The sequence below is a fragment of the Callorhinus ursinus genome, unplaced genomic scaffold (assembly GCF_003265705.2).
Source record: "Callorhinus ursinus isolate GAN/ISIS: 27379988/994484 unplaced genomic scaffold, GSC_fseal_2.0 scaffold6, whole genome shotgun sequence".
Taxonomy (NCBI): Eukaryota; Metazoa; Chordata; class Mammalia; order Carnivora; family Otariidae; genus Callorhinus; species Callorhinus ursinus.
Window position 1 is genome coordinate 60,009,844 of NW_027397068.1, and position 27,852 is coordinate 60,037,695.

Here is a 27,852-nt window from a genome sequence, read left to right on the forward strand (position 1 = left end):
TCAAAATCTGTTAATCCAACCTATTGAGGGATATCTGAGTTGTTTCCAGTTTGGAGTTATTGTAAATGAAGTTGCATCTTTTTTTTTTTCAAATCATATTTTTGAACATAAAAAAATGTTAAACTAAAGTGCTAATTTAAAAAACCTGGAAATACACATCTGATGAAGTATCAGTTTGAAAAATTCAGCTATGCAGAAAAAGACATTAGAAAGAAATACAGGAGAAAATTGACTGTGGTTATATTCCAATGGTAGTACTACAGATAAGATTGTACATGAAAAGTATATTAAAATGGGACTCTATTTCAGTTATGAGAAGAGGACAACAAAATATGAGTAAAAGTGGATTCAGGCTATTGATACCCTGCATTTTGGCTATTAAAGTATTGAAGATGAAGTGCCTTAGAAGGCTGCAGATAAGCAAGAGAATTTGATCGGGGAGAGGAATCTCCAGCTGTGGCAGAGGAGTGATTTTTCTCCAGACCTCAGGATAGAAGATTAATAAATAATACTTGAAAGGCCTCATGCATGTCACAGTTGTCCAATGTCAGACAGAAGTTGAAGCAATCTAAAGCTGTGGTCCAAGATGACAGAGTAGGGGTGGGGTGGGGATAAAGTTGCCCTGAGAGTTGGGTCTATGAATACCGATCGTGGGTCAAGGATTCTTCTGTGTCTTGCTTAGTGGGCTACCCTGAGGACATTGGTGGTGACTTATAGCCTCTGCTAGAAGAGTATTTGGAGAACCTCACTGGAAGAGGAGACTGCTGGATTCTCAAGGGGTATGGGAGGAAAACTATGTGGCCAGCTCAAGGAAAACATCCTTGCCTGTATGATAAAAAGCACAGTCCAAGGATTCTAGCGAGGTCTCCAAAGAACCCATGAAGAGTACCACTGAGGAAGAAGGTCAGCTTTCCTCACCCACCAGGCCTGAAAGAAACCATCACCAATTGCTTTGGGATCACTCAGGGCAGGCTTTTCCAGACTCTTCTCCTACCTTCTACCTCTCTGATTTTAGAGGCACCAGACAATTCAGGTAGCCAGTGAAGGGAGGGGATGTGAGGGCTGGAAGCAAAAGAGAGAAGTCACCCATCTTTTACCATCACAACTCTAGGCAGAGGAGGGGAGCTTTATATATATTTATATATTTAAAATATTTATATTTATATATTTTTATTATGTTAATCACCATATATTACATCATTAGTTTTTGATGTGGTATTCTAAAATAATTATATATTTTAAAAAATATTTATATATTTAAAAAGCTTAGGATTTTCATTATTATACAGACCTATGCACTTAAATTACTACCATGAGGTGATTATTGTGACTAACAGTGAAAAGGACCCATTTTTATTATTTAAGAATGATAATAACTATCATAAAAATCTGCCTTAAATTTCACCAGAAGAGTGAGGAGGAAGCAGCCACAGAGATTAACCTTAAATAGGCAGTAAGGAGAAAAATAAAGTTACATTCAGACTGTATTTTGGAGATTCCTGTTGCCACTTATGTATGTTTTCCAAATTTTATGCAATGGCATTAGTTAATTTTTGAATAAAAATGGGTTAAAAATAATTCTTAGCAAAAGAGACTGAAATACACAGCATGGACACACAGAAACAAAGAGTCAGAGGATTAACCAAACAGTGGCAATGTCCTCGACAGCAGCATTTGTCATGTCTTATGGCTACCTAACTTCCAATGTTTGAGAAACTTCTTATATTATGAGTCCCATCTTCCCAAGGTATAAACAGGGAATTCACTTTTCCAGCCTTTCTTGTAGTTAGGGTACAGAGGACATCAGCTTTGCCAATCAAACGCATCCACGTGAAACCTTGCATTAGAAGAATGTAACTCGAGGAAGCAAGTGCTGAGCAGATTCCAATATTTCTGGCATGAAAGGCAGTGGAATTGTTTTGTTTTCTCTGGAATCAGTGGGTGAGTCTCTTGTGCTCAGCATCAGCAGTGTGGGCAGCAGTGTCTGTGCCCAGCAGGGGCAGAAGCAGGACATCATCCTCTCCCATGGTGTGATTGGTATTGCCCTTGGCTTGTAGTCTCCAAACCTCTGACCCTTTGAAGATTCAATAAACTAACTGATGCCCTTTAATAAATAATTCAACTACTTATGCTAGCTAGGGTAGCTTCTTTTATTTTCATCTAGAGGAGGGGATGCCTTGGACAGAGTATCCTTCACTCTCCTCCCCATGGAAATGTATGCATTGAATACCAAAGCCTGATGCCATTGAAACACTTAACTAACTCCCTTGCTCATGAGACAAGTTTCATGATTGTCATTTGTGTCTACCGGGAGAAAATGCACTGAATATGCTGATGTGTTCTAGGCATTAAAACAGTTAGGTTTCTCATTTTTAATTCACAAATTATAATTCTGGTTTGTGCACAAGTCTTTTGTGAGCTTGCTTTATTATGAATTAGTCTTAAGAGATGGATTTAGTCTCTGTATGCTGACAAAATCAAATTGCTAAATTTAAAAGCTAGGATTACAAACTGGGTCTTGTTATATTTTTTCTTTGAATCAGTTGACCTCTTGTAAAGACAGAGCCATGCACATTTCTTGGTGACACTTTGATATTGCCATGAGATTTTCCTTTCAGTATTTATAGTTATTTATATAAGCTCAAGAAGAATTACTTTTGTGACCCTTTTTGGTCATGTTGAATATATCAATAAAATATGCTTTTTAAAAGGATAGAACAGTTCACCTTTAACAGCATTTTCTACATAATGCTTTAAAGTTTCAATCTGATCCCAAGTAGCTGCTCCCTCTTTATGAGCCCATCCAACCTAAATTAAAAACAAAAGAATAAGACTCTTATTGGAGTTAAATTCAGGTTTACAGCTTTCCATGTAAAGTGGGAAAGAGGAGCAATTAAAATAACAAGTCAATTTGGATATGGAATCAATAATCTCTCTCAGATAATAGGACAGATCTTCATTTTGCAGAATTCTTTTTATAGGAATGATTCCCCTTTAATATTTAAACAATCTTATCAAGTGTTGTGAGATTCTTTGTACTTGAGCTACAATCTCTCCTCTGGTCAATATATCACAATTTCTTTCATATTCTTTCGAGTAATTGAATCAACATAAAATATTGACTTGGTGACCAAGTAAATAAGGAGCTTGTTGAGAGAGAGTGATTCAGATTTGATGACTGTGATTTAGTCTCAAAAAGTTCTTCTGTGAGAAGCATAAAGTAAAAGAGTTCAAGGATACTTCAGGGAATTAACAGTACCCTTGAAAATGGTTTTAGAAGGAGTAGAAAGTGCCTGACCTAGATAAAGCACAAAAGTTATGTAGGAAGCATTAAAAGTGACTTTAGCTATCAGAAAGTAGATGGTTCTTTTATGAAAAGTTGTCCTATAGAAATCATTAAAATCAGGATACTTCAGTTAATTGGTCTTAATTTAAATTTGATGGAGCAAAATCAGTTGATGGAATAATTTTGGAACAGATGAATAGATAGATATTTTTTTGAACGTATCAGAGAAGCAGTGGAATAACTAAAACTCTCTTTCATTCCTGGTGAGAGTGAAGAACATAGCAATCACATTTGGAAAACAATTTGGCAGCGTCTACTTTAATAGATGCCTAATCTCTGACCCAGCAATTCTACTCCTAGGTATATATCCAAGAGAATGAATGCATGCACCCACAAAAATACATGTGCAGCAATGTTCATAGCAGCTTTATTCATAATAACCCAACTGGCAATAATGACCAAAATATCTATCAATAAGAATGGATAAATAAATTGTGCAATATTCATAGAACACTACATAGGGAGAAAAAAAATCAAAAAGAAAGTCCAGATACAGATGATGGCATAGATTAATTTCATAAATATAATGTAAGAGTGAAAGAAGCCAGAAACAAAGGAGTATAAATCATATGATTATATTTTTATGAAGTTCAAAAACAAGCAGAACGAAGCTACAGATTTAGAAGTGAGAATAGTGAGTACCTCTAAGTGAGATATTGACTGGGAAGGGACACACGGCAAATTTCTGGGGTTCTGAGAATATTCTCAATCTTGACAAGATGGTGACTGCAGAGATGTATATACATGAAAAGTTCATTGAGCTGTATACTTGTAATGAGTGTGCTTTAGTGTATGTTATACCTCAATAAAGCAATTTTTCAAAACATAATAAAGTTAGTATTCAGAGGAGAAAATCATACTTTATTACATCTTTCTTTTTTTCCTCACTTCTCAACCACTTTCAGCTTAGCAAACAAATAATTGTATTATCAGACATTATTAAATAGCACCAAAGGTTAATTGGTTCTCTAACTACAGCTCAGCTGCTGGATTGTTGCTAGTCTTAGTTGGGAAAATCTTTTGCAACCACTATATTTTCCATCCCTTCAAACTAGTAGCATCAAAGCCTTTCATATAATATCATCCACCTCTTCCTGAGTGGCATTTATCATACTCAAAAACGACAGGCACCCTTTTCCAAAAGACGTTTTTCTCATTAGTTTGACTACCTATCAACATGACTTTATCAAAGCTTCACTCAGGTGAAAATCAGTGGCTTGTCCATTCAACCATATTCTTGTATCTACACAAAACTGCTGTGCATTGAACTGGCATAACTTAAAATTTTTTCCAGTTGCAATAAAAAACCAAGCTATATATTTGCTTTAAAAAAAATCAAAACAAAAACCAAATAAAAACAAAGGGGAAAAAAAAAGGATTCCAAACTAAATAAAAGAAACAGTAGCATGTAGCACCTGGAAAACTAAAGGGTAGGAGTAAAGTTTTGCTAAAAAACCTAGGGATTAAATAAAAGCCTACAAAATAGATGTTAATCTCTCTACCCCATCCTTTTTTTCTCCACCTTGTCCCCAAAGTGCTGGCAACCAGATTTATGACTTTCAGCTGTTCCTGACCAGCCAAGGAGAAAAAACCAATAGATGTCATTTGGGTAGCCACTTCCCTCCCCAAATCCTGATTCCCTCATAATTACCTTGCAGAAAAGCAGTTATGAAACTTGCCCCGTTCTCAAAGACAAATGAACAACCCAGTGTACTGGAGATTTCAGGAAAGATTTCAACATGAAAGAAACTAAAATAAAAAGAAACAGGGAGAAAAAGAAAGAAACAGGAAACTAATGTTATTTAAAAACCTATAAATAATATTCTTCAGAGAAGATGTTTTCATAATTGGGAAGAGGACACCATCAAAAAGTAATGGAGATAAGAAGGAGATCTTAGAAAATAAAAAAATACTATGGTAGAAATTTCATAAAGATCTATAGAAGAGTGGAATGCAAAAGTTAGTCAATTCTTCCAGAAAGTAGGGCTAAAATATGAAGAGATGGAAAGTAGGAGAAAGAACAAGTTAGAGGAGCATTCAAGAAGGCATAGTATCTGATTAGTAGAAATTTTAAAAATAAATAATAGATAAAATGGTGGTGGTGGTGGTTGGGGATGGTTGCCAAAGAGAATACAGAATATGATTTCATGTTAAAAGGGCCCACTATGTGTCCAGCACAACAAATAAGAAAGGTCTTCCATCACACGCAATTTCTGAACACAGCTGAGGAGAAGAGGGGAATAATAGGTTCCACAAAAAGATTGTGAATCAGATTGACACTGACCTTTTCAATAATATATTGGAAGCTAGAAGATAATGGAACATTGACATTAAGAACACCAAGGGAAAATTCTTTCTGACTTGGAATTTTATATCCAGATAACCTTGTATAAATGTATAAAAAACTCATTTTCATATAGGCAAGATCTCAGAAACTTTTACCTCTCACAAAGTCTTTTTGGTTAAGCTAATGAAATAATTACTCGATAAATAAATCAACAAAGAAGACATATTATCCATAAAACAGAGGATTCAACAAAGGAGAGAGGATACAGTCTAAAGATTAATGGAAGTCCCTCTGTAGACAACAGAATACCAGGGAGAGAAAAATTGGCACACGTTGGATCAGAAGAACCAAAGCTCTAGAAATAATCTCAGAAAGGGGAACAATGGATTTGTTATATTCCCTGATGTGAATGACTACACCAAATGGTGATTTTCCCAGTTCTGTTGAAAATTTGGGAAGGAATTAGTGATAGGAAGCAGAAATTAAGAAAAAAAGGGAGAGAGAAGGTATAATCATTAACTTAATTAACTTCTAGAAAAATTAAATTATGTAAAAGAAAAATGACATTATCATTGTATAATGTGTGGCTCAGCATGGAAATCACTGACATGGCAATAATATGCAACAAAGCAAACACTGAATATCAAGAAGACAGAGGAAGCATGTGCAGATTGGAATGAGCACTGTGGCAGATTGTATTCTTCCAAGATGGCCCTATCAATGCTTCCCATCCAAATGCTCTGCTATTATGTGATCTTGCCAAACTTCCATCCAGAGATGGAGTCTAATCCCCCCTCTAGCCTTATGACCCAGTTGTTACCAACAGAATGCAAAGGGATGCTAGATGATTCCGGAAACTAGGTCAGAAAAGGACATATAACTTACATCTGGTTTTCTTGGCAGTCCTGCTTTTAGAGCCTTCATCTGCTGTGTAAGAAGTCCACTGACTCTGAGACTGCACTGCTGGAGAGATCATGTAGAGAGATAGAGACCACGAAGAGGCCCCCAAGCCTTAGCTGCAGCAGCCTCTAGCCATGTATACCATTGCAGCAAAAATCAGATATGTGAATGTGTAAGATGACTCCTTCAAGATGACTCCAGCCTCAGGTGCCATCTGACTACAGCCACATGAAGAACCCTGGGACAGCTGGATGAGCCCACCTGAACCTCACAGAACCAAAGAGCTGTGAGGAGTGATTACAACTGATGGGAGTTTTAAGATTGTATGTTTGGGGGTAGATTTTTATAAAGAAATAGGTGAGCCAAACAAGTGCTAAATCCTTATTTTTCATAGTTGGAAGTCAAAGAAGAGAGTATAAACAGAAGTATAAACATCTGGTTTAGAAACATGGTTGTAAATATAAGAACAACCCAAAGAGATAAAAGTAGTTGCTTTTAGAGAATAAAATATAAAGGGTAAGCCCTCTTGCGGCCATCGCTGAAGCGGCACCGGCCAAAATGAAGTTTAATCCCTTTGTGACTTCTGACCGGAGCAAGAACCAAAAACAGCATTTCAAAGCACCTTCCCACGTCCACAGGAATACTGTGTCTTCCCCTCTCTCCAAAGAGCTGAGACAGAAGTACAACGTTCGATCCATGCCCATCCGAAAGGATGATGAAGTGCAGGTTGTGCGAGGACATTACAAAGGTCAGCAGATTGGCAAAGTCGTCCAGGTTCACAGGAAGAAGTACATCATCCACATCGAACGAGTGCAGCTAGAGAAGGCAAACGGCACAACCGTCCATGTGGGCATTCACCCTAGCAAGGTGGTTATCACCAGACTAAAACTGGGCAAAGACCGCAAAAAGATCCTTGAACGTAAAGCCAAATCTCACCAAGTAGGAAAGGAAAAGGGCAAATATAAGGAAGAAACAATTGAGAAGATGCAGGAGTAAAATAATCTTATATGCGACTTGAAATAAAAACTGTTAAAAATGAAAAAAATATATAAAGGGTAAGAACAGGCGAGACAGGGGACCACTGTTAGTTGTCTTATGACATTTCACTTAAAAAAAAAAAAGACTTATTTATTTATTTATTTATTTATTTATTTATTTATTGGAGAGAGAGAGAGAGAGGGAGAGAGGGAGAGAGAGAGAGCATGAGCAGGGGGGAGGGGCAGAGGCAGAGGTAGAAGCAGGCTCCCCACTCAGCTGAGCAGGGAGCCCAATGTGGGGCTCAATCCCTGATCCCCAATTCCCAGACTCTGGGATCATGATCTGAGCTTAACCAACTGAGCCGCCCATGCCCCCCATGATATTTCACTTTTAAAGCTAAATGTGTGTAACTGTTTGACAAAAATAAAAATTAAATTAAAAATCAGCAAGAAAAAGGGGGATATCTGCCCTGCCCAGCAAACATACCATGAGTACAAGATTTGCTTGAGGACGTGAGCATGAACACACTTTGAAAACTCCCAACACTATTCATGTGCTTCATTTTACCTAGTATTCTTTTCTAATTTCCCATTCTGCCTTCAAGCTTATTATTCAACAAAAGTTTGAAAAGAATTCAGTTTAAATGTATGATGAAAATATGGGTTCTAGTACCAGTTTTGTACAAGCTCTTAACCAACTTAAGCCTCAGTTTCCTTCTTAATAAGGGTGTTGGCGGGCATGGATATGACATTGAAGACATGAAGTCACTTCCAAAATGTTACAAAATGTAGGATCTCTTGAACTCTACTCTAAAGCTCATCATTACTAGTTTCTAAGATGATCGGTTTTAAACGGTCTAGGACAGGAGTTGTCACTTCTTGTTCTCAGGAGCCATTTATACTTTTTAAATCAGTGAGCGCCCCAAATAGTTTTTTTAATGTGAATGTCATATTTTGATATTCACTTTATTAGAAGTTAAAGACAAAAAATTAAAATAAACTTATTTGAAAATAACAATAAACCTATTACATGTTAACATATTTTCTTATGAAAAATCAGTTTTCCTAAATAAAACAAGGAGCAGAGTGGCATTGGCTTACATTTTTGCAAATTACTTTAATGCCTGGCTTAATGGATGGGAGTTATAACATCATATCTGCCTTTGCATTCAATCACTGCAGTATCACTCATTAGGTAACCTCTGGAAAACTCCACTGTACACTTGCCTACAGAATGAGAGTGAAAAGGGCAATTAATATTTTGATATTATTATAAAAATAGTTTAACCTCATACATCCCATGGAAAGGCTTTGAGGACCTCTGGTGTAAGACATTAAAATGCACTGACTTTGAAGAACTTCAAAGATGTAACCTCTAAAAAGTCAATCAATCTTTAGAAAGTTAGCAGATAACGAATAGATTAGAGATGAGCCATTTTTCATTGTTTAAAAAACATGGTTATGAACAGGGTGTATGAAGGGACCCAGAGAAGCGGCATAATGCAATGGATAAGAGCGCTGCCTCTGGAATTAGACTGCACGGTTCAAATCCTGGCTCTGCTCTTTATCAGCTGTGACAACTTGGGCAAGTTACTGAGTCTCTCTGTGCCTCCCGGGTTATTATCCAGTTAAGTAAGTCAATATCTCTAGACACTTAGAATATTGCCTGGCACATTAATTAGTACTACCATATGTTCATGAAATAATAGAAGCTGCTTCCAGGGGAGAAAGGTGAAACTCAGTTCATCATGTGAATGCTGATCATAAGGCAGGGTGTCTGTGTCTGTCCAGGCTTCACCACTCATGGGTCACATGACCATGGGCAACTATTCTACCACCTGACCCCTAGTTTCTCTGAGCATGCATCCTCTGCAAGACTGTTGTGAGTCTCAACTGATAAGATATTTGTGAAAACATTTGGAAAAAGTTCAGTGTTGAGCTGCTCTGCGTTGGTGAAGGGTTATTCTGATTCACACTCTCACCTGTGGGATGATCGGCCTTCAGGAACTGTTACAATTTTTGATAACCGTCTGTCCTTCTGGCTTTCCTTTGCCTTTGGGTATCAGCAATGCAACTACTGAAACATTCCTCTCTCTGCCTCTTGGCATTTTGATTTCTGTTTTCTGTAGTGTTCCTTTCCAAAGTAACCTCATTAGGTGGTTTTGGGATATATGATTTAGTTTTCACATCATGTAACATTTGCTGAGTTTATCAATCCCCCGGGGCCTCCACAGGACAGTAGGGAGGAGAGAGACAAACACTCTTAGAAACATTATTACTGTAATTATCCACTGTGAAAGAGATGATTTTGTTTCCGATTCAAAGCATTGCCGGGAGGAGGGAAGAAGGAGAGCCTCGCCAGGAAAGCTGTGTGGCCAGTGAGCACTTGGGCTCAGACGGCAGGCCGACTAGAAGGATGAGAAGCCACACAAAGTCTGGCCCCGTTCCATCAAGCTTAGATCTGAGGGAGATGAAGTAGGTCCAGCAACTCAATCTCCTAGAGCCAACATCAGCCTCTCAAGCAGGCCTAGTGATTGATCAGTCCCCTTGAGCTGCAGCTAGGAGTTTGGATTCTTAATTTAATAATTCTGTAGCCTATAAAATACAGTCAAAAACCGTTCACAGAACAAGGTCCTGACAGTCTCCCTTTGTCCCGCCCCTGTCATGGAGCTGTGACAGTTTTCGGAATCTGCTGTGCTGCTCCTCTGCATTTTTGCCTTTGCACGGGCTGGTGCCTATGTGATACCTCTGTTTTGAGGCTTGGTACACTTATTTTTCCCTCAAGATTCAGGTCAGTCGCTAACTCCTCTGGGACTCCCTAAGAAAGCTTAGGCGATTCGTTTTGGTCTACTTCCATCTAGCTCTAACTTACAGCATCTAGACTTACTTAAAGCCTCTAGGGCATTTACTCATGCATATTGGCTTGACACATCTATTTCTATACTGAATGTTGAGTTTTTTTGTAGGTAAGTGGTCTTGCCTGGGTACACACATTTCTGTAGCCTTAGGATCTTTCACAGTTCTTACTGGAATATCAGTAAATGTCTGTGGAATGTATACATGAGTAATGCCAGGATTGCAACACATTTGGAGTTCTACCGTGGGGCAAAAATGCCGACCACCTGTGGGAACCTTCCTTCCTTGGATCCTGGACATCATGCTCTTGAGGCTGATAGTGAGAAGACAGACAGAGGGAGTGGTGTCAATGAGGGGACTGTGTAGATGAGGGTAAAATTCAGCTTCTTGCAAGACTGGTTGTATGTGGATGAGGGCAGGAGCTAGTGGGATGGGAGCATGGTGAGCCAGACAACACTGCAGTTCAAGGCTCTATCCCTCCAGCACTGCTCAGGTGATAGAAACAGGTAGATTTCAGTCTGAATTCAAGAGGTAGGATGGTGCGGAGGATGGAATTTGGGCTTTGGGCATTGTGCAGACCTGGGTTCACATCTTGTTCCCACCACTAAATGGAAGCTTGATTTTGAATGAGTAATAGAATACCAATCTCTATTTTCTTGTTTAGTTCTGTCTGAAAACAGGACTACATATTCTTAAAGCACTGAGTAGTTTTATAAATTAAAGGTGATTAATTTTGTAGAATTGGATTTCAAATTTCAGCTCAGGCCCTTACTGAAGTTGTAGGGTAGCCTCAGGGTTTTTTTTCTCTTAAAATGGGCATAAAGATAGTACTTGGAGTGTTGTAAGCATTAAATGAGAGAATACATGTAAAATGCTTTCATAATACCTGACATAAGCGTTTAGTAAATGTAAGTCAATATTTTTATTAGGTAATATATGGAGTATCCAGAACATAACAAGCACTCCTCACATGTTAGCCTCCTTCTCTTTCAGTAAGGTGGAGAGGGACAATTACACTGGCTTGGTCCTATTCCAGTGGTCATTTATTTTTATAAAGGTCAGATGAAAAAGTTGTATGAAAATGTGAGCTCCTTCCTTCCTCCCTCCCTTCCTTCCTTCCTTCCTTCCTTCCTTCCTTCCTCCCTCCCTCCCTCCCTCCCTCCCTTCCTTCCTTCCTTCCTTCCTTCCTTCCTTCCTTCCTTGCTTCCTTCCTTCCTTCCTTCTTTCCTTCCTTTCTGATTAGAGCATTTGAAACAACATCTGTTGGGCTTCACACAATGCAGGTAACAGGTGCCTGTAGTGTTAAATTTCCTGTGCAGTCTGGGGATAAAGAAGCAAAGGTTAATGGCCATTTCCTTTATGTTCAGTGACCATGCATTTCTTCCCCCAAAACACATGAAAGCATTGCACTGAAGAGGGTCAGCTTCAGAAACTCTCATTCCCGCTAACCTGTGACTCAGGATAAATCACAAACTCACCTCCACACTGCTGTCTGGGAGGACACACATGGAAGCCAACAAAATACATTTTGACCAAAAATAGAATTATAAGTATTTCATCTATACTGAAGAAGTACGAGGCAGGAATGGTAGGGCCCTGGAGGAGAAAGGGAAGGAGAGGAGACAGTATTACCAGCCTGGCTGGAGTTTCCACCCCATTTCCAAAGGGCGCTGAAATGCAGGCTCCCGAGCCATGGCTGGGAGAGCCTCCTGTGATGTTTGGGGCTCAGGTGGATTCTCGGCCTTATCTAAATCTAAAAGAACTCTTTTCCCCTCCAGCCTGTGGGAAGCCAGAAAAGACCTCTCCTCTACAGGGAAGGTGGGTGGCCTGGTTCAGGGGATTAGCAGGTGCAGTACAGCAGCATCAGCTTCCGTGGTGTTGATCCAGGCAAGATAGTAAGGAATATCTCAGGGCTGCCTATCAGTTGCTCAGTGGCTTATGAGAACAGAGTGTGGGTAGCACTGTGTTCTTTTGGACAAAATTTTTTATAAGCCTCCAGAAAAGCCTACCTTCAGTTCTTGACTATGCTATAGTTTCATATGTGTTTACTCCTAATTCCTGAAAACGTTGACAAGGGAGATTTGCCCAGATGTAAACTATTACAGCTATAGTAAGATCTATATTCAGAAACAATTTACATTTTAATTTTATCTATTTATCTTTTGCATGTGTGCATGCAAGTAGGGGGTGGACAAAGGGAGAGAGAGAATCTTAAGCAGGCTCTATGCCCATTGCGGAGCCCCACACGGGGCTTGATCTCACCACCCTGAGGTCATGACCTGAGCTGATATCAAGAGTCAGACACTTAACTGACTGAGTCACCCAGGTGCCACAAAAATAATTTATATTTTATAGGTATCTTAGTCCATTCAAACTGCTCTATAGCAAAAATACCATAGCCTGGGGAGCTTAAATAACAAATCTTTATTTCTCACAGTTCTGGAGGCTGGCAAGTCCAAGATCAAGGCTCCAGCAGATTTGAACTTTGCCCTTAAAAGGATTTCAGCCTTTGGGGGACCTGGGTGGCTCAGTCAGTTAAGTGTCTGCCTTCAGCTCAGCTCATGATCCCAGGCGTCCTGGGATTGAGCCCCATATCAGGCTCTCTGCTCAGTGGGGAGCCTGCTTCTCCCTCTCCCTTACCACTCCCCGTTTGTGCTCTCTCTCTCTCTGTTATAAATAAATAAAATCTTAAAAAAAATGCATGTCAGCCCTTTAAAGGGCACTAATCCCATTCCTGAGGCCTCCACCCTCATGACAATATCACCTCCCAAAGCTCCTACCTCCTAATACTGTCCCATGAGGGGTTGGGATTTCAACATGAGTAGGGGGCTGGGTACAAACATTCGGTTCATAATGGATAGCTTTATCCAAATTATCAGAAATGGGGCAATTATAAATGTTAGGATAGTTTCTGATGCTGATAAACAAGATTAGTGGCACTGGCCTTTACTCAGATGGAAATAGTTGTGTGGTTTTCTGACTCAACCAGTCTGCCTGCCACACAAGCCATGGATGTTGTTATCTGTTGATTGTACTGATCATAGCAGGTATAGACCTCTGTGTTGGGGCAGAGTCATAGGTCTTTGTGCAGATAAATCTGCACTTCTGCTAAAAGGGTATGCGCTCATACTTCAGGGGTTAAATACTTATAACTAGAGGAAACAGAATAGCATACCATGTTGTCTCATCCAATGAGCAGGAGCTCTTCAGTGAGACCTGTCTTATGTGCAGAGTGACTTTAAGATTTCAGAATAAGTCTCCTTACCTAAGATCTTTTTGAAATCATGGATTTTAAGATGTAGAATTTACTTTAACAATTTTATGTTTGACATGGCTTTTAGAATCAGTTCTAACACTGTACTTGTGTGCAGTTTTTCACCTCTCTACGTTTAATTTTCTCAATGTGGAAGTTGGGTGGAATCAGGATTGTACTGGATAATTAATCAATTTCCTTTCTGCTCTAAAACTTCTTGAAAAAGATTCTTTGGTTATAAACAGATTCATACCAAAGAGAATTTACCCCTAAATAATTCATAAACACCAATAAATAGTGATCTACTCATTGGATCCCAGTATATGTTCCAAAACTATTTTTTTATGTCGGAGAAGAGAGAATGTTTTGTCAGATGTTTCTGAATCAGAGTCACAGCTGCAATAGGAAATAGGTGGTACACTCAAATTGACACATTTAAGAGAATTTAAGGGAAAAAAACTATTTATGTAGGTATCAATGGGATTAACTACACTAATAAATTATAGCAAATACCCCAAATAAACAACAGTAAGAACTATCCCTTCCTCTAGACCTGAAGAAGGTAAAGAGAACAGAGTGGTTACCAGGACCCAGAGAGAGAGACCTAGAACATTAGGATAAGAAAGATGCCATGATCTTAAGTAGGAAGGATACAGTTCTTGCCAACCTGTGGCACTACAGGAAGGGAGCCAGGGAATAACTCACTCTCTTTCTTCCCTCTGATCTCCTGTCTGTGTCTCCTGTTGATTAAATCAAATCCAAAACCTGAGAAGAGGGGGCCCCTGGATTTATTAGTTAGAATGTATATATATTGGGGAGGGGAGAGAAGGAGGTAGAGAGGAAAAGAAAAAGAGGGGAAAAGGAGAGAGAAATGTATTTTAAAGAATTGTTCACTGCAATTGATTCACTGCAATCAATCTCTTGATTGTAGAGGCTGGCAAGTCCAAATCTACTGAGTAGCCTGGCAGGCCTAAGACCAGGGAAGAGTTGATATTTCAGTCTTGAGTCTGAAGGCAGTCTGAAGGCAAAGGTCCTTCCTTCCCAGAGGACTTCAGTCTTTGCTCATAGGCCTTCAACTGATTGCATGAGACCCACCAACATTAGAGGATAATCTAATTTGACTTTACTCAAAGTCAGCCAAACTAAATGTTAATCACCTCTAAAGAAATCTTAAAAATAAAAAATAAAAATAAATTTAAAAATCTTCACAGCAACATCTAGACTGGCATGTGAACAAACAATGGGCCAATCCAAGTAGATACATACAATTAACCATCATGGAACCCATACAGGTCAGCCTCTCAATACAGAGGATTGAGAAAGGTGGAGAGAGGATCTGGGGGAGGGGAACACAAACAGAGAATATTTGGCAACCCAGGTATATAGAAATGCCTACCAGGCTTCCTGAGAGTAGGAGGTAGAAGCATTTTGTACATTGCTTGGTTCCTAGTGCCTAGCACAATACCTGGCACATACTGTAGTACATTCCCCAAGAGTGTTGGCTGAAATGACTTGAATGTTATAAAAGCAAGTTTCGAGAAACAAGTGTTTAGTGAGGTGGTCCTAGGGAGTAGCAATATCTCAAGAGCAATTTGCAAGAAAAAGGTAAATACCACCACAGTTTTCTATCATCTTTTGAGTATAGAACAAAGCACCACATCAAATCAATCAGATGTAATGATATCTTCTAAGGTTCAAGACCAGATGACATTTCCAAGCTTCACTCTATGCCTTGTTAACAGAATAAATTTAGTCATTGAACTGGATGATCACCTATGCTGGCAAAGACTTTAAATTGCTCTCTTTTTAACCATGCAATTATATAAAGGATTGGTTATATTGCTGGGCCATGATGGACGTCATTTATCAGGTAAATAATCTCAAAAACAATCTAGCCTTAATGGTCCACACCTGCAAGGAATGTGACACCAGATTTACCCCCAGCAAAGAAATGGGCTGGGAATCAGAATGCATCTTATGTGTTTCAGGACAGTGAAGATAGAATGCAAATGAATAAAGTTGAAAAGACCTGTAAGTAAAGTGCACCCTGGCTTATATGACACATTATTTTTGAAGTCACTGAAATGGTTGTTCAAAAGCTACTGAAATATTACCCTTTGAGAAATCAGTTTTTGGCCAGTTCATTTTCGTCTTCTGAAAACCAGGAGCAGGGCAGCTATAAAGGGAGAAAGGAATGGTGACGGTCATGGAGATGCTGAATGACACCTCCAAGGCCATTGTGTCACCAAGGAGTGTAGCAGCTATTGATCAAAATGCCAGTTTGGCTTTGTGTTTCAGTTGGTTCTGAGAAGAATCTTTCTCTTCTTTCTGTTGCTTTCCTGGTTTGCTCTCATAATGAGCAGATCTCTGAAATGGAAAATTAGTCATTGAGCATCAGAGAACAAAATTAAAGGAAATATGTAAATACGTCATACAGGCATGTGAGGCACAGTAGTGCTGCTTCCTATGATATTATAAAAAGAAAATGTCTTACAGGGACAGCTTGAGGCAAAAGTATGAAGTGGCTGAAAGTTGTCACTGGAACACATGCTTTCTGCACCTGTTTCTGTCCCTTGTCTAAAGTCTTTACCATTCCCCCAGCACGTGTGCACACCCGCATACGCATGCACGCGCACACACACATCTCCTGCAGCTATCCTGGGTCTTATTCCTACAGAGCCTGATTTAGCTATTTCTCAACTAAGTTGGAGCCACTGGATTTAACTCTGTGTCCCCAGAGCTTAGCACACCACCTGGAATAGTGAAGATGCCCAATAAATCTTTTAGGAGTGAATGAAGCTTCAGTAAGACATTAGATGAAAGTGGCTCAGCCACTTCTGGGGTTGGGAGTGTTTACAATTTACTAAGGGATTCTTAAATCTAGAACCTCGAATGACAGAATTTCTAGCAATGTGATAAGCAGCAGCCACAGACATGAGAAGTTAGTCTTGCCTAGCAGTGATGATGTCATGCCCTTTTCTGATTGTAAACAGAGGTGATTCCTGGCATTTCTCAGAGTTCTGGGTTCTGTCTCCATCAGGAGCATGGAGTCAGAGAAGGCTTCCAGAGTTGGCAGCCATCCCTCCTCTTCTCCCATGTAAACGGGGTGCCTCTTTTTCCAGTCCTCTGAGGGAAGCATGGGCTAGGATGGTCTAGACGTAGTTTGTCCCATTGTCGATATCACCCTGTGTGTTCAGCCGCCTCTCTTCTCCAGAGTAATCTGTTCTACCAAGTTAACTCAAATTCCATAATGTCAGGCCTATGTCTCTGTTTTCCACCAGAACCTAGTAAAATATTCTACAGATAAAAGTTGTTAAATAAATACTTTTTTTGCTTCATGGACTTCAACTTGCTGGTAAGAACTATAAACCCTTGAACCTCTGGTTTCCCTAAGGAAGTTACTTTTGAATTTTCCAATATCTTCTTTTTTTCTGGTTTAATATTACATATCTAAATTCTTGCTCAGAATACTCTCTAGTGACTTTTCCTTCCAAGGGTCAGTTTATCCCAACCCATGGCTAAGAATAGGTCCCAGCATGCCAAAATACTGACCATCCTTCCAGCCCGAGACCATTCACAGAGGGCTCTGAGTAGCTCAGGGCTCTGGCCCAGCTGCCTCCGGGCAGGAGCAGTGTCTCTGTTCAACCTAACTTGCTGTTCAAAAGTTATCATTTTCCTTGTGCACCATGATGTGGGGAGAAAGAATTGAAAGCATTGTTCTATTGCAGAGGTCAGCAAACTTTTTCTGTAAAGTGCTGGTGGGTAAATAATTAGGCTTTGGGGGCCATATGGTCTTTGTCTCAACTAAGCTCTACAATGTAGTATGAGAGCAGTCACAGACAATACTGAACAAATGCGTGTGACTGTATTCCAACAAAACTGTTTAAAAGATAGGTTGCAGGATGGTGATTTGGCCTGAGCGTCATGTTTGCCCACCTCTAGTGCACGGGATGAACTTTACTCTCCTTGCTGCAGGTGATCTCCCATGGTGCTCCCCTGTCAACCGTTTCAGCTCCACCTCTTTTACTGACTCAAATGTCCCACATCCTGGGAAGCGGTCCCCCTCGTCTCCAAGCAGAGTTACATGGCCTGTGTCTCCTCCCACAGCCACGTATTCACACACCTTCCCACTTTGATGTAATAACATGTTTTAAGGTCAGTCTTCTCCATCAGACTATAAAATCTTTTATGGTAGAGAATGTATCACAGTTCTATCTATACCCATTAGATACAGGATAGTATTTGTCACATAGTTGGTTCTCCATACTTCTTGCATGAAGAAGGAAAGAAGGAAGGAAGGAGGGAAGGAAGGGTTCTCTCGGGTTGAACATTTTTATATATAAAGTTTCATTGCCTCCAGAGGGGGTCAGGGGTAAGTGTTGGTGATAAACAAAGATGAGTGAGGGCATGAAAGAGAAGGGGTAGATAGATTTAAGGAGGAAGTAGGGCTAGAGGAGTAGGAAGTTGTCTGAATTCTACAAAGTTCACTGGCTGCCATTGAGCCTGCATTATGTCTGAATTATTTGGTATTATCTCCAGATAAACCAGCATCATAAAAATATATGCCTTAAGCAGTGAGATAAAAGGTTATTGTGGCAAAAAGCAATTCAGCAATGCATTTGCAGTACCTCTGGGGCTCTAGAATGTATGACAAGCAAATGAACCAGAAGTAAATGAATCAGAAACCATAATAAGGAACAATGGCAATCTACAATTTAGTTCATAATATACCTCAATTATAAAGTACATCTAGAAACTTTATGAATTAATTTCTTTTTCTTCCTCTTTCTTATGAATTGTCTCCAGGTTTCCCCTGTGGTATAAATACTCATATAATGGCATTTTCAGTGTAATTTCATTTCATCCCAGGCAAGACCTAGAGTAGAAATTTCCCTAGACTAAAAAAATATACAGTGCAAAGTTTCATGAACTAGTCTGAAGTGTCTCTCTCTGAGTCATGTTTCTCTAACTGCTAGGGCTTCACCCCTAAATATGTTAGTGATGGGTAATATATAGTGAAATATAAGAAATAAAATTCAGAAAATGCCACAAATTAAAATAATATTCCTATATACATGCCATAATTTGTAAGTTTTAAATAACTTCTATATACATCATTTTAACTTGTCCTTAAGATCTGAATGTTATAGGAACCTAGACTATAGGTACAAAGGCTTCCAATCTTTTGATTTTTCAATATTGCCTTATATGGTCTACTTTGAGACACTGAAGAGACAGGCAAAGCCAAAGTTTGGTATTTCCCACCAAACACCAGTCTCCTCCCAGCATGGAATACCGTCGTGTGCCTGGCAAAAATAAGTTTATTTTTTCTACTGATTTTTTTAGCATATACTAAATGTTCTATGCACAGAGCTGTGACTTAATAACAAATAAGTTGTAATAGGTACAAAGTTTTGCCTGATAGCAAGTTGTTTTTGAAATTCCTTTCCCAGGCTAGTATCACGGAACTTTTTCAGTTCTTCCGAAGTGGTCAAACCTTCACCATCTAGAAGGTAAAGTCAACAAGTTAGAAGAGGCCAATTCATATCAAGAGGACAGCATAAGGATAAGATAAAATATGTGTGCTCATCCTTGCACAGAAGTTACAATGTATTGAGAAAAGGCTGTTCAGTTGAGGTCCATAGGGATAAGGCTATTCTCCTTTGTAGAGTGTTTATGGCCTCTCTTAAGGGAATGGTCATTCCTGATGTCCATTACCAGGGAAGAAGGAAGTTCTCAGATTAAAAAATGAAAACAATGAAGGTAGGTCTTAGGTAGAGGGGAGAGAACACTATCTTTGTCTCTCTGAGTCTTGTTCTCTTTGTTATAAACAGAAGAGTATAAATGTTGTCTAGCTCTATGTTCTCAGGAGACTTGGAGGATGTGATGGTAGAGATGTAGAGATGTACCTATGTAGAGATGGACCCAGAAGAGGATGAGTTATTTACTGTGAGCCTCAGAGAGCAACTGGTATCTGTTAAGTAGATGTATCTACAACCATATTTCTCTAGAAATGGTTTTTTTTTCTTCCTTTTTTTATGGCTTAGGGAAAGTCTTACCCAAATGTTTCAGCCTTGCATCAGCTATCCCACTAGGTACACAAGGTCAGATCTGGAGCTTCTACTAGGTACTTGAAGAAGTGGCAGGGTTCTCTGAGAATAGAGTGGAAACACCAGAAGGAAATAAGGAGAGCTTTCTGAGGCTAAGTGGGGCTTAGGATACAGTTGGGACTCCATAGTTCATTGGCCACCATCCATGTAAAGATCTTCTTCAGGTTCTAACCTTCATTCACTATCAAAAGGGCCATGGGTGCTTGGGCCAGGTAGGGACCTTCCAAAATCATACAGTCCATTCCCCAGGGTCTAGATAAGATTGAAGCCAATGCAGTGTCAAACCTACAAAGCAGTGAAACAACATATTGGCTTATAACACTGCTTTGAATCATTTCAACTTATGGTAATAATGCTCTGATAACATTAAGCATGTAATTTGAAAACACACAAGATAATAGTTTAAATTATACTTTTAATGAGATTAGTTTCTCAGCTTTTAATGAGATTAGTTTTTCCTTCTTAGCTTGACTTGATTCTTCTATTTATTGCTCCTCACAACATACCAGAGGACAATATTTTTTTTAAGTCCTAAGTATATACTATGGTGATGGAAATAAGCTGAATTAGTACACAAAAACTTTTCCCTCATTGTCCTAAACCAGTTAACCTAGGACATTTTGATCATTGCCAAAAGGGGAAAATATTTTCGGCTTTCATTCATGCTTAACTATACCTTGTCAAACCCACAATAAAACTTTTCCTCTCATGTTTCTCAAAAATTAGGAGACTAGTTAAATTATTCATCACAAGGTAGCGTACACATTAAGATCAGCTTTTGCTAAAATGTTTTTTTTTTTTCTGCTGTCAGTTATGCCACTAGGATATATTGGATTTATGCTGAGGCAACATTCCGGGGCATTTGAGTAATAAATCTTGCCCAAGTTCTCTGAGAAAGCATATTTCACTGGCCAAGGGAAATGCTCCTTTTATTTAACCAGCAACATAAAGAAAGCAAATGTTTTCAGTATCAGCATTTCCCTTGGCCTAATATACGTTTTAACATTCTATAAGCTTAAATGATTTTAATGGCCATATGTTCAGGAAACAAACACATAAACAAGATGTAGAGGAATTTTTCCTTCAGTGTTTTCCTTTCTAATGCCTATTTGGGGAGAAAAAAAATCTTAATTTTTGTATCTTGAAGAAAACATTCAAATCCCTGAAGTTATCCCTGGAGCACATCAAGGGATATGTATTAGTAATTATTAGGATCTAATAGCTAGCATTTACTTAATGTTTACTATGTGAAACAATTTTTTAAAAATGTTTTGAATGTTTAGAAATGTTTTGAATCCTCATAACAAAGGCTCTGTAGTCTAGATTCTTTTATTGTATTAATCTTCGTTTTACAGCTGAAGACATGGAGGTGCAAAGAGGTTACATAACTTACTTGAGGGGCACCTGCATGGCTCAATCGGTTGAGTGACAGACTCTTGGTTTCTGCTCAGGTCATGATCTCAGGGTCATGAGATAGAGCCCCACCCCCGCCCCCTTCCCCCATTGGGCTCCACTCTCAGTGGGGCAACTGCTTGAGATTCTCTCTCTCCTGCCCCTCCCCCTGTGTGCGCTCTCTCTCTCTCTCTCAAATAAATAAATAAATCTTTAAAAAACATAACTTCCTCAAGGCACCACCACCATTAAGCAGCAGACAGAGTGTTCAACTTGGAGTTGCTCCAGAACCTGTGCTCTTAGCCACCAGGCTACCTTGCACCCTATCATCTATTGTCTGCCTCATGCCAGATGCCTGACATGCAATATTGCTAATACCAGCCACAGTGGGAAAGTAGGTATTTTGACCTTTCATTTTCTAGATGAGACACAAGAGGCTCACCACACCCAAAGAACTTGCCATGGCTGCCATGGCTCATGAGCAGTAGCTCTGGGATGTGGACTGTGATCTTCTGATGTTACAAGCTTCATTCTAAGACCACATATTTTTGCTCAGTTGAGTTGCAATGAAGATGTTTAAAGTTTTCACTGTGCACTCTTAAGATCTACTTTGGGAGAGAATAACCTAAGAGTTAATTCTAGAGCTTCCAAAGGAACTTTCCAAGGGAATTTATATATTCACAGAGGAAATTACATTAAAGGTTAGGTTCCCAGGATAATGGTGACTGGGGCTTATAACTCAGAGGCAAACTATGAGTTGGGGATCAGGCTAGACTGGTTTTCTAAGGAGGTCCCCTGGGAATTTAAAAGTGGGTGGTGAAGTGTTAGAAAAAAAGAAAAAGATGAGGGGCACCTGGGTAGCTCAGTCATTAAACGTCTGCCTTCGGCTCAGGTCACGATCCCAGGGTCCTGGGATTGAACCCCATATCGGGCTCCCTGCTCAGTGGGAAGCCTGCTTCTCCCTCTCCCACTCCCCCTGCTTGTGTTCCTTCTCTCTCTCTCTCTCTCTCTCTCTCTCTCTCTCTCTCTGTCAAATAAATAAATAAATAAAACCTTTAAAAAAAATAAAAAAAAAAAAAAGAGAAAGATGAGGCAACACAAAAGACACTTGTGTATAGTACCTAGAATCTGGATTTGGGGTCTTTGGAAGCCCAATAATGCTTTTATAAAATCAGCTGAAAATGGGCCAAAAGCCACAAAGCCAACTAGATAAAATGTTTCCAAATAGATTCAACCATTTTTGGGTTAGGCTTTAAGATGGTGAGTTATAAAGCCTTCTAGTGTATCTCAACATATACCTTTACATCTGCCATTTAAATAAAGTGCAACTTCAAAATAAAGAAATACCCTGCAATAATCTTTTCTTTTCTAGAACATCCAAAAAAGAACTTTTAAACTACCTTAGGGAACACAGTGACTGTACGAGTGAAAACCAAGGGTTGTTTTAAAAAACAGACGGTTTCACTTATTTGTGGAACGTAAGGAATAGCAAGGAGGACATTAGGGGAAGGAAGGGGAAAATGAAGGGGGCGGGTGGAGTTCGGAGGGAGAGACGAACCATGAGACACTATGGACTCTGAGAAACAAACAGGGTTCTAGAGGGGAGGGGGGGTTAGGGGGGAGGGGTTAGCCCGGTGATGGGTGTTAAGGAGGGCACATACTGCACGGAGCACTGGGTGTTATATGAAAACAATGGATCACAGATCACCACATCAAAAACTAATGATGTATTATATGGTGACTACCATAACATAATAAAATTTAAAAAAATAAAATAAAATAAAAAACAGTTGGTTACTCTATTCAGGGGTTCATTATTTAGTTATTTTAAAAGTGTCCATCTATAAACGGTTTTAAGGTGCAAATATGAGAGATTAATAAGACAATTAGTTAAGAGATTTGAAAGACCTTGTAGGAACGCTAAGAACAGCAGGATAAGACCACAATTAGTTAACTGACATGAAAAATAGCTGAAACCTCCTGTCCCAGCAGGGACCTCATTTTGTGATGACAGTACCCTCTGGTGGCAGAGAGGGGGTGGGGCTGAAATTGACCTGGCACGATGGTAACAAGCCACCTCAGTAGAAGCAACCTCTGTATTTTCAACAGACTCACTTCTGGTTCTGAAGAGCGGTGGACATTCACCAAACGGCAGGGTGGGGTCAGCCTTAGGCAAACGGTGGAGTAGGTAAACTTAATTTTTCTACCGTCTTCTTTTTTTTCATATTTCTTCCTGTCTCTCGAGGCAGATCCTCCCAGAATTTGTCCTTTCCCTTACAGAGTGAGCTGTCTAAAAGGCCCTGCACTCTGAGTCCGCGGGGAATTAAGTGTCATTCACCCCTTGAACATGTTTAAAAGCAGGACTCGAGGTGGAGGTGGGTGTGATGAGGAGTGGAGATGTCCTCACACAGGCCCTGGTGCAGTACTTTTTGTGCAGTTGGTCAGAATCCATTAGGGCACGTGTATCATTTTGTGAAGTTTTTACTTTAATTATACGTTGTGTGTGTGTGTGCGCGTGCACGCGCTAAGAGGCAATGAGAACTACATTTCAAACCGTAAGTCATGGTAAAGAACATTTGCACTCCAGCGGCAGTGTGGTTAATAATCTAGATTTGTGAGCCAGAATGTAATAGTTCAAACCTCAGCTATACAACTAAGTAGTTTTGTGACTTCAGGCAAGTTTTTAACCCACTTGTGACTTAATTTCCTAATAGCAAATAGGTATAATAACAGGGCCTTTCTCACAGGGTTGTTGTGCCATTAAAATAAGTTAACAAAAGCAAAGTGATGTAGGAAACAAAGGCAGAAGAAGAATTATTAAATTTCCTTACTACCTACAGCCCACTGACAAGTCCTTGAAACAGGCAGAGTGACATTCCTCTAGGGACTCAACTGCCCCAATGTTAATACTTTGCTAAGGACAAAGGATAATCCTAGCCCGACCTCCCCCCTCCCCCCAGTATCCTGTAAGTCTACTTTAACATATAAAAATTCCTTTAGAAATTTCCTTTATCTCTAAACCCCCCAAGATACATGTTGGCCATCACCCCCCCCCAAGCATATGGTCCACCGATATACATCTGAAGGGTCTTATGACTAAGGTTTTATTAGACTGTAATAAGTGACTTTTCCCAACAATAGCTAGCCCCCCTCCAAGGTCCTGGAAACCTTGCTTCCAAATTCCTTAGAGACTTCTGCTATCCCTAAACCCCTCCCAACTTGAAAGGATATGATGGGCCCCTCCTCATGACCCCAGTGCAGCTCCTTCTGCCCACGGGGCCTGTCCCCGGGCTTTAATAAAACCACCTTTTTGCACCAAAGATGTCTCAAGAATTCTTTCTAGGCCACCAGCTCTGAACCTTAATGTCTTCCCTACATCACAAAGCACTCGAAAAGTGCCCAGCATAAAATAAGTGCTCAATCAGTGATATTGGCTATTCTAATTGTTGTTATTCCAGTTATTACTGTCACTTGGGTAGGGTGGCTGCCTTATTGCCACTGCCCTTGTTGGAGAGACCGAGAAAGAGTGTGTCCTGAGAGCTGCATCACTCCTAATGTCCACAAAGCGACTGGGTTTCCCCAGGGCCCCTCCCGAGGATGGCTGGGCTATAGCTGATGGGTGTCTGATTGCACCTGCTTGCTTTCCTAAGCCAGTTACCTTTAGTTTGACTTGTGTCTGGAGTGAGGACAGGGATTTTCTCACCCATGCATACATATGCATTGTGTTCACAGAGTCCTCCTAGATATCTGGAGCTGTTCTACGTGCTGATGATAGAGCAGTGAGCAAAATGGCTGAGGTTCCAGCCCTCACAAATTTTACAGTGGGAGAAAGACAATAAACAAGTCTATGTTTAATATGATAGATAGGGTAAGTGCTGTAAAACAATGAGGCAGGGTAAGAAGGATAGAATTTGAAATGGTGGCGGGGGATATTGGAATTATGCTATTTTAGTTGGGATGGGCAATGAAGGCCTCTCTGATGGGTAATGCATGCAGCTATCTGAGAGAAGGGCTTACCTGGCAGAGGTAGCTTAGGCTCTAATGTGGGAGGGTATTCAGTGTGTTCCAGGAACATCAGAGAGGCTGGTATGGCTAAAGTGCAGTGGGTATGAGACAGAGAGTAATGGAGTCAAGGTCAGAAGGATCAGAAGAAGTGAAATTATGGAGAGCCTTAGAGGTCATGATAAGGACTTTGGATTTTATTCTGAGTGAGATGGTAAGTCATTGGTGCATTTTGATTGGAGAAGTGATTATTTTAAGAAAGATCACTCTAGTCGTTGTGAGAAGAATACAGTGGAGCACGGGTGGAAACAGGGAGACTAGGTAGGGGGCAGAAATCCAGGGGATGATAGTGATTAGAAATATGGGATAGTTCTCAAAGTAGGGAGAAGTGGTAGGATCCTGGACATCCACTGAAGAAAGAGCTAATGAAATTTGCTGATGGATTGCATCTGGATTGTGAGCGAAAGATAGGGGTCAGTTAACTCTCCCTCTCTTAAGTATTGCAAACTTAAATGTTGTTCTGCCAGCCAGGCTTCTTGGTCACAAGTGACAGAAACCCAATTCAAACCAGCTTTTTTTTTTAAGAGTGAAAACTGCAAAAAGCAGGGGTAATGCTGTCCGCAGGACACTCTTTTTCTCAGTCTGTCCCATATATTCTCTCTGCAGTCAGCTTCTTTCAGAATATCTTCATGCAATGAGATTTGGACATTTATGAGCCAAGATCCTTAACCACTTGTACTTGGAGAAGAAAGAAGTCACTTGGTCCTGGGTTTGTCAAGAGCATCCTTGAAGGAAAGTCTTTCTGTTACCACAAAAGTATTGATCCAAACATGCAAGTGAGTTTCTGCCCACCACCCTCAATCAAGAGCTATCTGCAGTGCCCCGAGGGTGGTCACCTCTCCCCAGTCCCACTTCAGGGCCCAAATAAGAACATAGACCAATTCGGAAGCTACGGACCTTCTGCCTGACACTGTGAATTTGGGAGGAATTTCAGCTATTTGTATAAACCAAGAATCAAAAGGATGGGTCCAGTAGGCACCAGCACTGGGGAGGATATGGCAGGGAATGAGTAAGGCCTGATGACTTAGAGCAACCCCACTGAGACTGGTAGGGCCTTTTTTTTGTTTTCAAAATCCTTTCTCAGTTTAATTGCTACCCATGATAGTCCCTGAAAATGAGAAAGGCAGAAAGGAGCCACCACCTTTTCTTCACTCTTCTTCTCTCTCCTCCCCTCCCCCAACCATTTAGAGTGAAAGAGATTCAGTCATCAGTCACGGCTAAAAGCTATTAGGTGGCAGCTTCAGGTATGGATTCCTCAGTCTTCTCAGTGCTGCTCCCAACTGTATACAAAACCATATTCAATCAATCACTGATATGTTCCCTAAAAGAAAATGCTGATGATTCTGTGGCTTTTCTAAAGAGACTTACCAGATTGTGCAGGTGCTGTCTGACAATAAAACAAAAGAAACCCAAAACACAAAGCAAAGAAAAATACATCAGACAACTCTCAGGCTGAAAAATGCAAATTGCTGCACCAAAGTATTATGGTAGACTATTATAAAATATTTTGGACCAAAACATCAGCAGCGTATCTGATGAGAAAGCAGCCTACCCAAGGAGTGAAAGAGTGTAAAACAAACAAACAAACAAACAAACAAACAAACAAACCCAGAACAAACTTGAATGGGAGTGTAGGGAGAGGATGTTTGGTCCTTCTCTGATCTGGGTAGGCTCCCCACTACCCATTTAGAGCTTGGTACACATGGCATCTCCTTCAGAAGTCAAGGGCAGTGATCTGATGAGGCGAGACAAGTTAGGCATGCAAACCAAATTTCTCATGATGGGAGTTCGTGAAAGTTACTATTCAATTCGGCTCCAGATACTGTCTGAACTGTCAGTAATGATAGACACAGCTTTCTAAGCCTTGTTTTCCTGATGTCTAGACACAATATATGTATTTTTTATATACCATGTGCAGTTAATCTCCATTACAAATGGCTGTACAGTCCACAGATTCTTATAATGAAGCCCCTATACTTGTTGATGTGAATGATTTTTCTTAAGCCATTTTATTATATATCAGTTCAGCATTTATTTCTTTATTCACTCACACATTCACTCCCACCTTCTCACCCTCCATAATTTCTCTAAATATGTCCTGAGTGCCTATTCTGTACAAGGCTCCAGGTTTGGAGTGAATGGGGTATGAACATCTCGAATGGGGTGAATTCTGTGGCCAAGGCTATTGATGTGGTAAATCACCAAAATTAAGCCTTTGCCTTGAGATTAAGTTTTAAACAAAATAGAGACTATTTTGTTAAGGAAGTCAGCCACTCAGCCCACCCCTGGAGTCTTGGTTTTTTTAGTAGTTCTCATTTCCTCTCCAATAATGAGGACAATTAACTTGGGTTAGAGATTTATCCAGGGCAAGCAATTCTAAATAGACTTTGGTCTGTATATTCTTTCATTGGATGCTGACAAAGTCTGCCATTCAGACGTAGATGGCTTCTGATGCAGGTTTTAGAATTTCAAATTTATTTCTTTGAATGAGGTGATAATTGTTCTTGAGGATTCACTTTGGAAAAGCAAATAATGACTTCACTTATATCTTGCCTTTTGTGCTTTCCCAAGACTTTCAAACTGACTTCCTAATTTCATTGCTTATCCTTATAAGTCAAAAATACCATCTATGATTTGGAAGCTCTTTAATAAAAAGAAGGGGCATAGGG

General features: G+C 39.9%; 1 protein-coding gene and 1 long non-coding RNA gene across 2 annotated transcripts; one reads left to right on the forward strand and one right to left on the reverse strand.

Annotated features, from left to right (window-relative positions):
- Positions 1 to 2,688: 2,688 nt before the first annotated feature.
- On the reverse strand, positions 2,689 to 23,532 carry LOC141372921 (uncharacterized). The gene is made up of 4 exons (XR_012378445.1): positions 23,237 to 23,532; positions 11,845 to 11,962; positions 8,612 to 8,737; positions 2,689 to 2,808 (listed from the first exon to the last, which is right to left on the reverse strand). It is a non-coding gene; the product is annotated as an uncharacterized lncRNA (long non-coding RNA).
- LOC112815405 (large ribosomal subunit protein uL24-like) lies at positions 7,067 to 7,572 on the forward strand. The gene has a single exon (XM_025861376.2). It carries the CDS (start codon positions 7,092 to 7,094, stop codon positions 7,527 to 7,529), a length of 438 nt encoding a protein of 145 aa, XP_025717161.1. The 5' UTR covers positions 7,067 to 7,091; the 3' UTR covers positions 7,530 to 7,572.
- Positions 23,533 to 27,852: the final 4,320 nt, after the last annotated feature.

Coding starts and splice junctions, on each gene's coding strand:
- LOC112815405 (XM_025861376.2), top strand. CDS start 7,092: ATGAAGTTTAATCCCTTTGTGACTTCTGACCGGAGCAAGAACCAAAAA.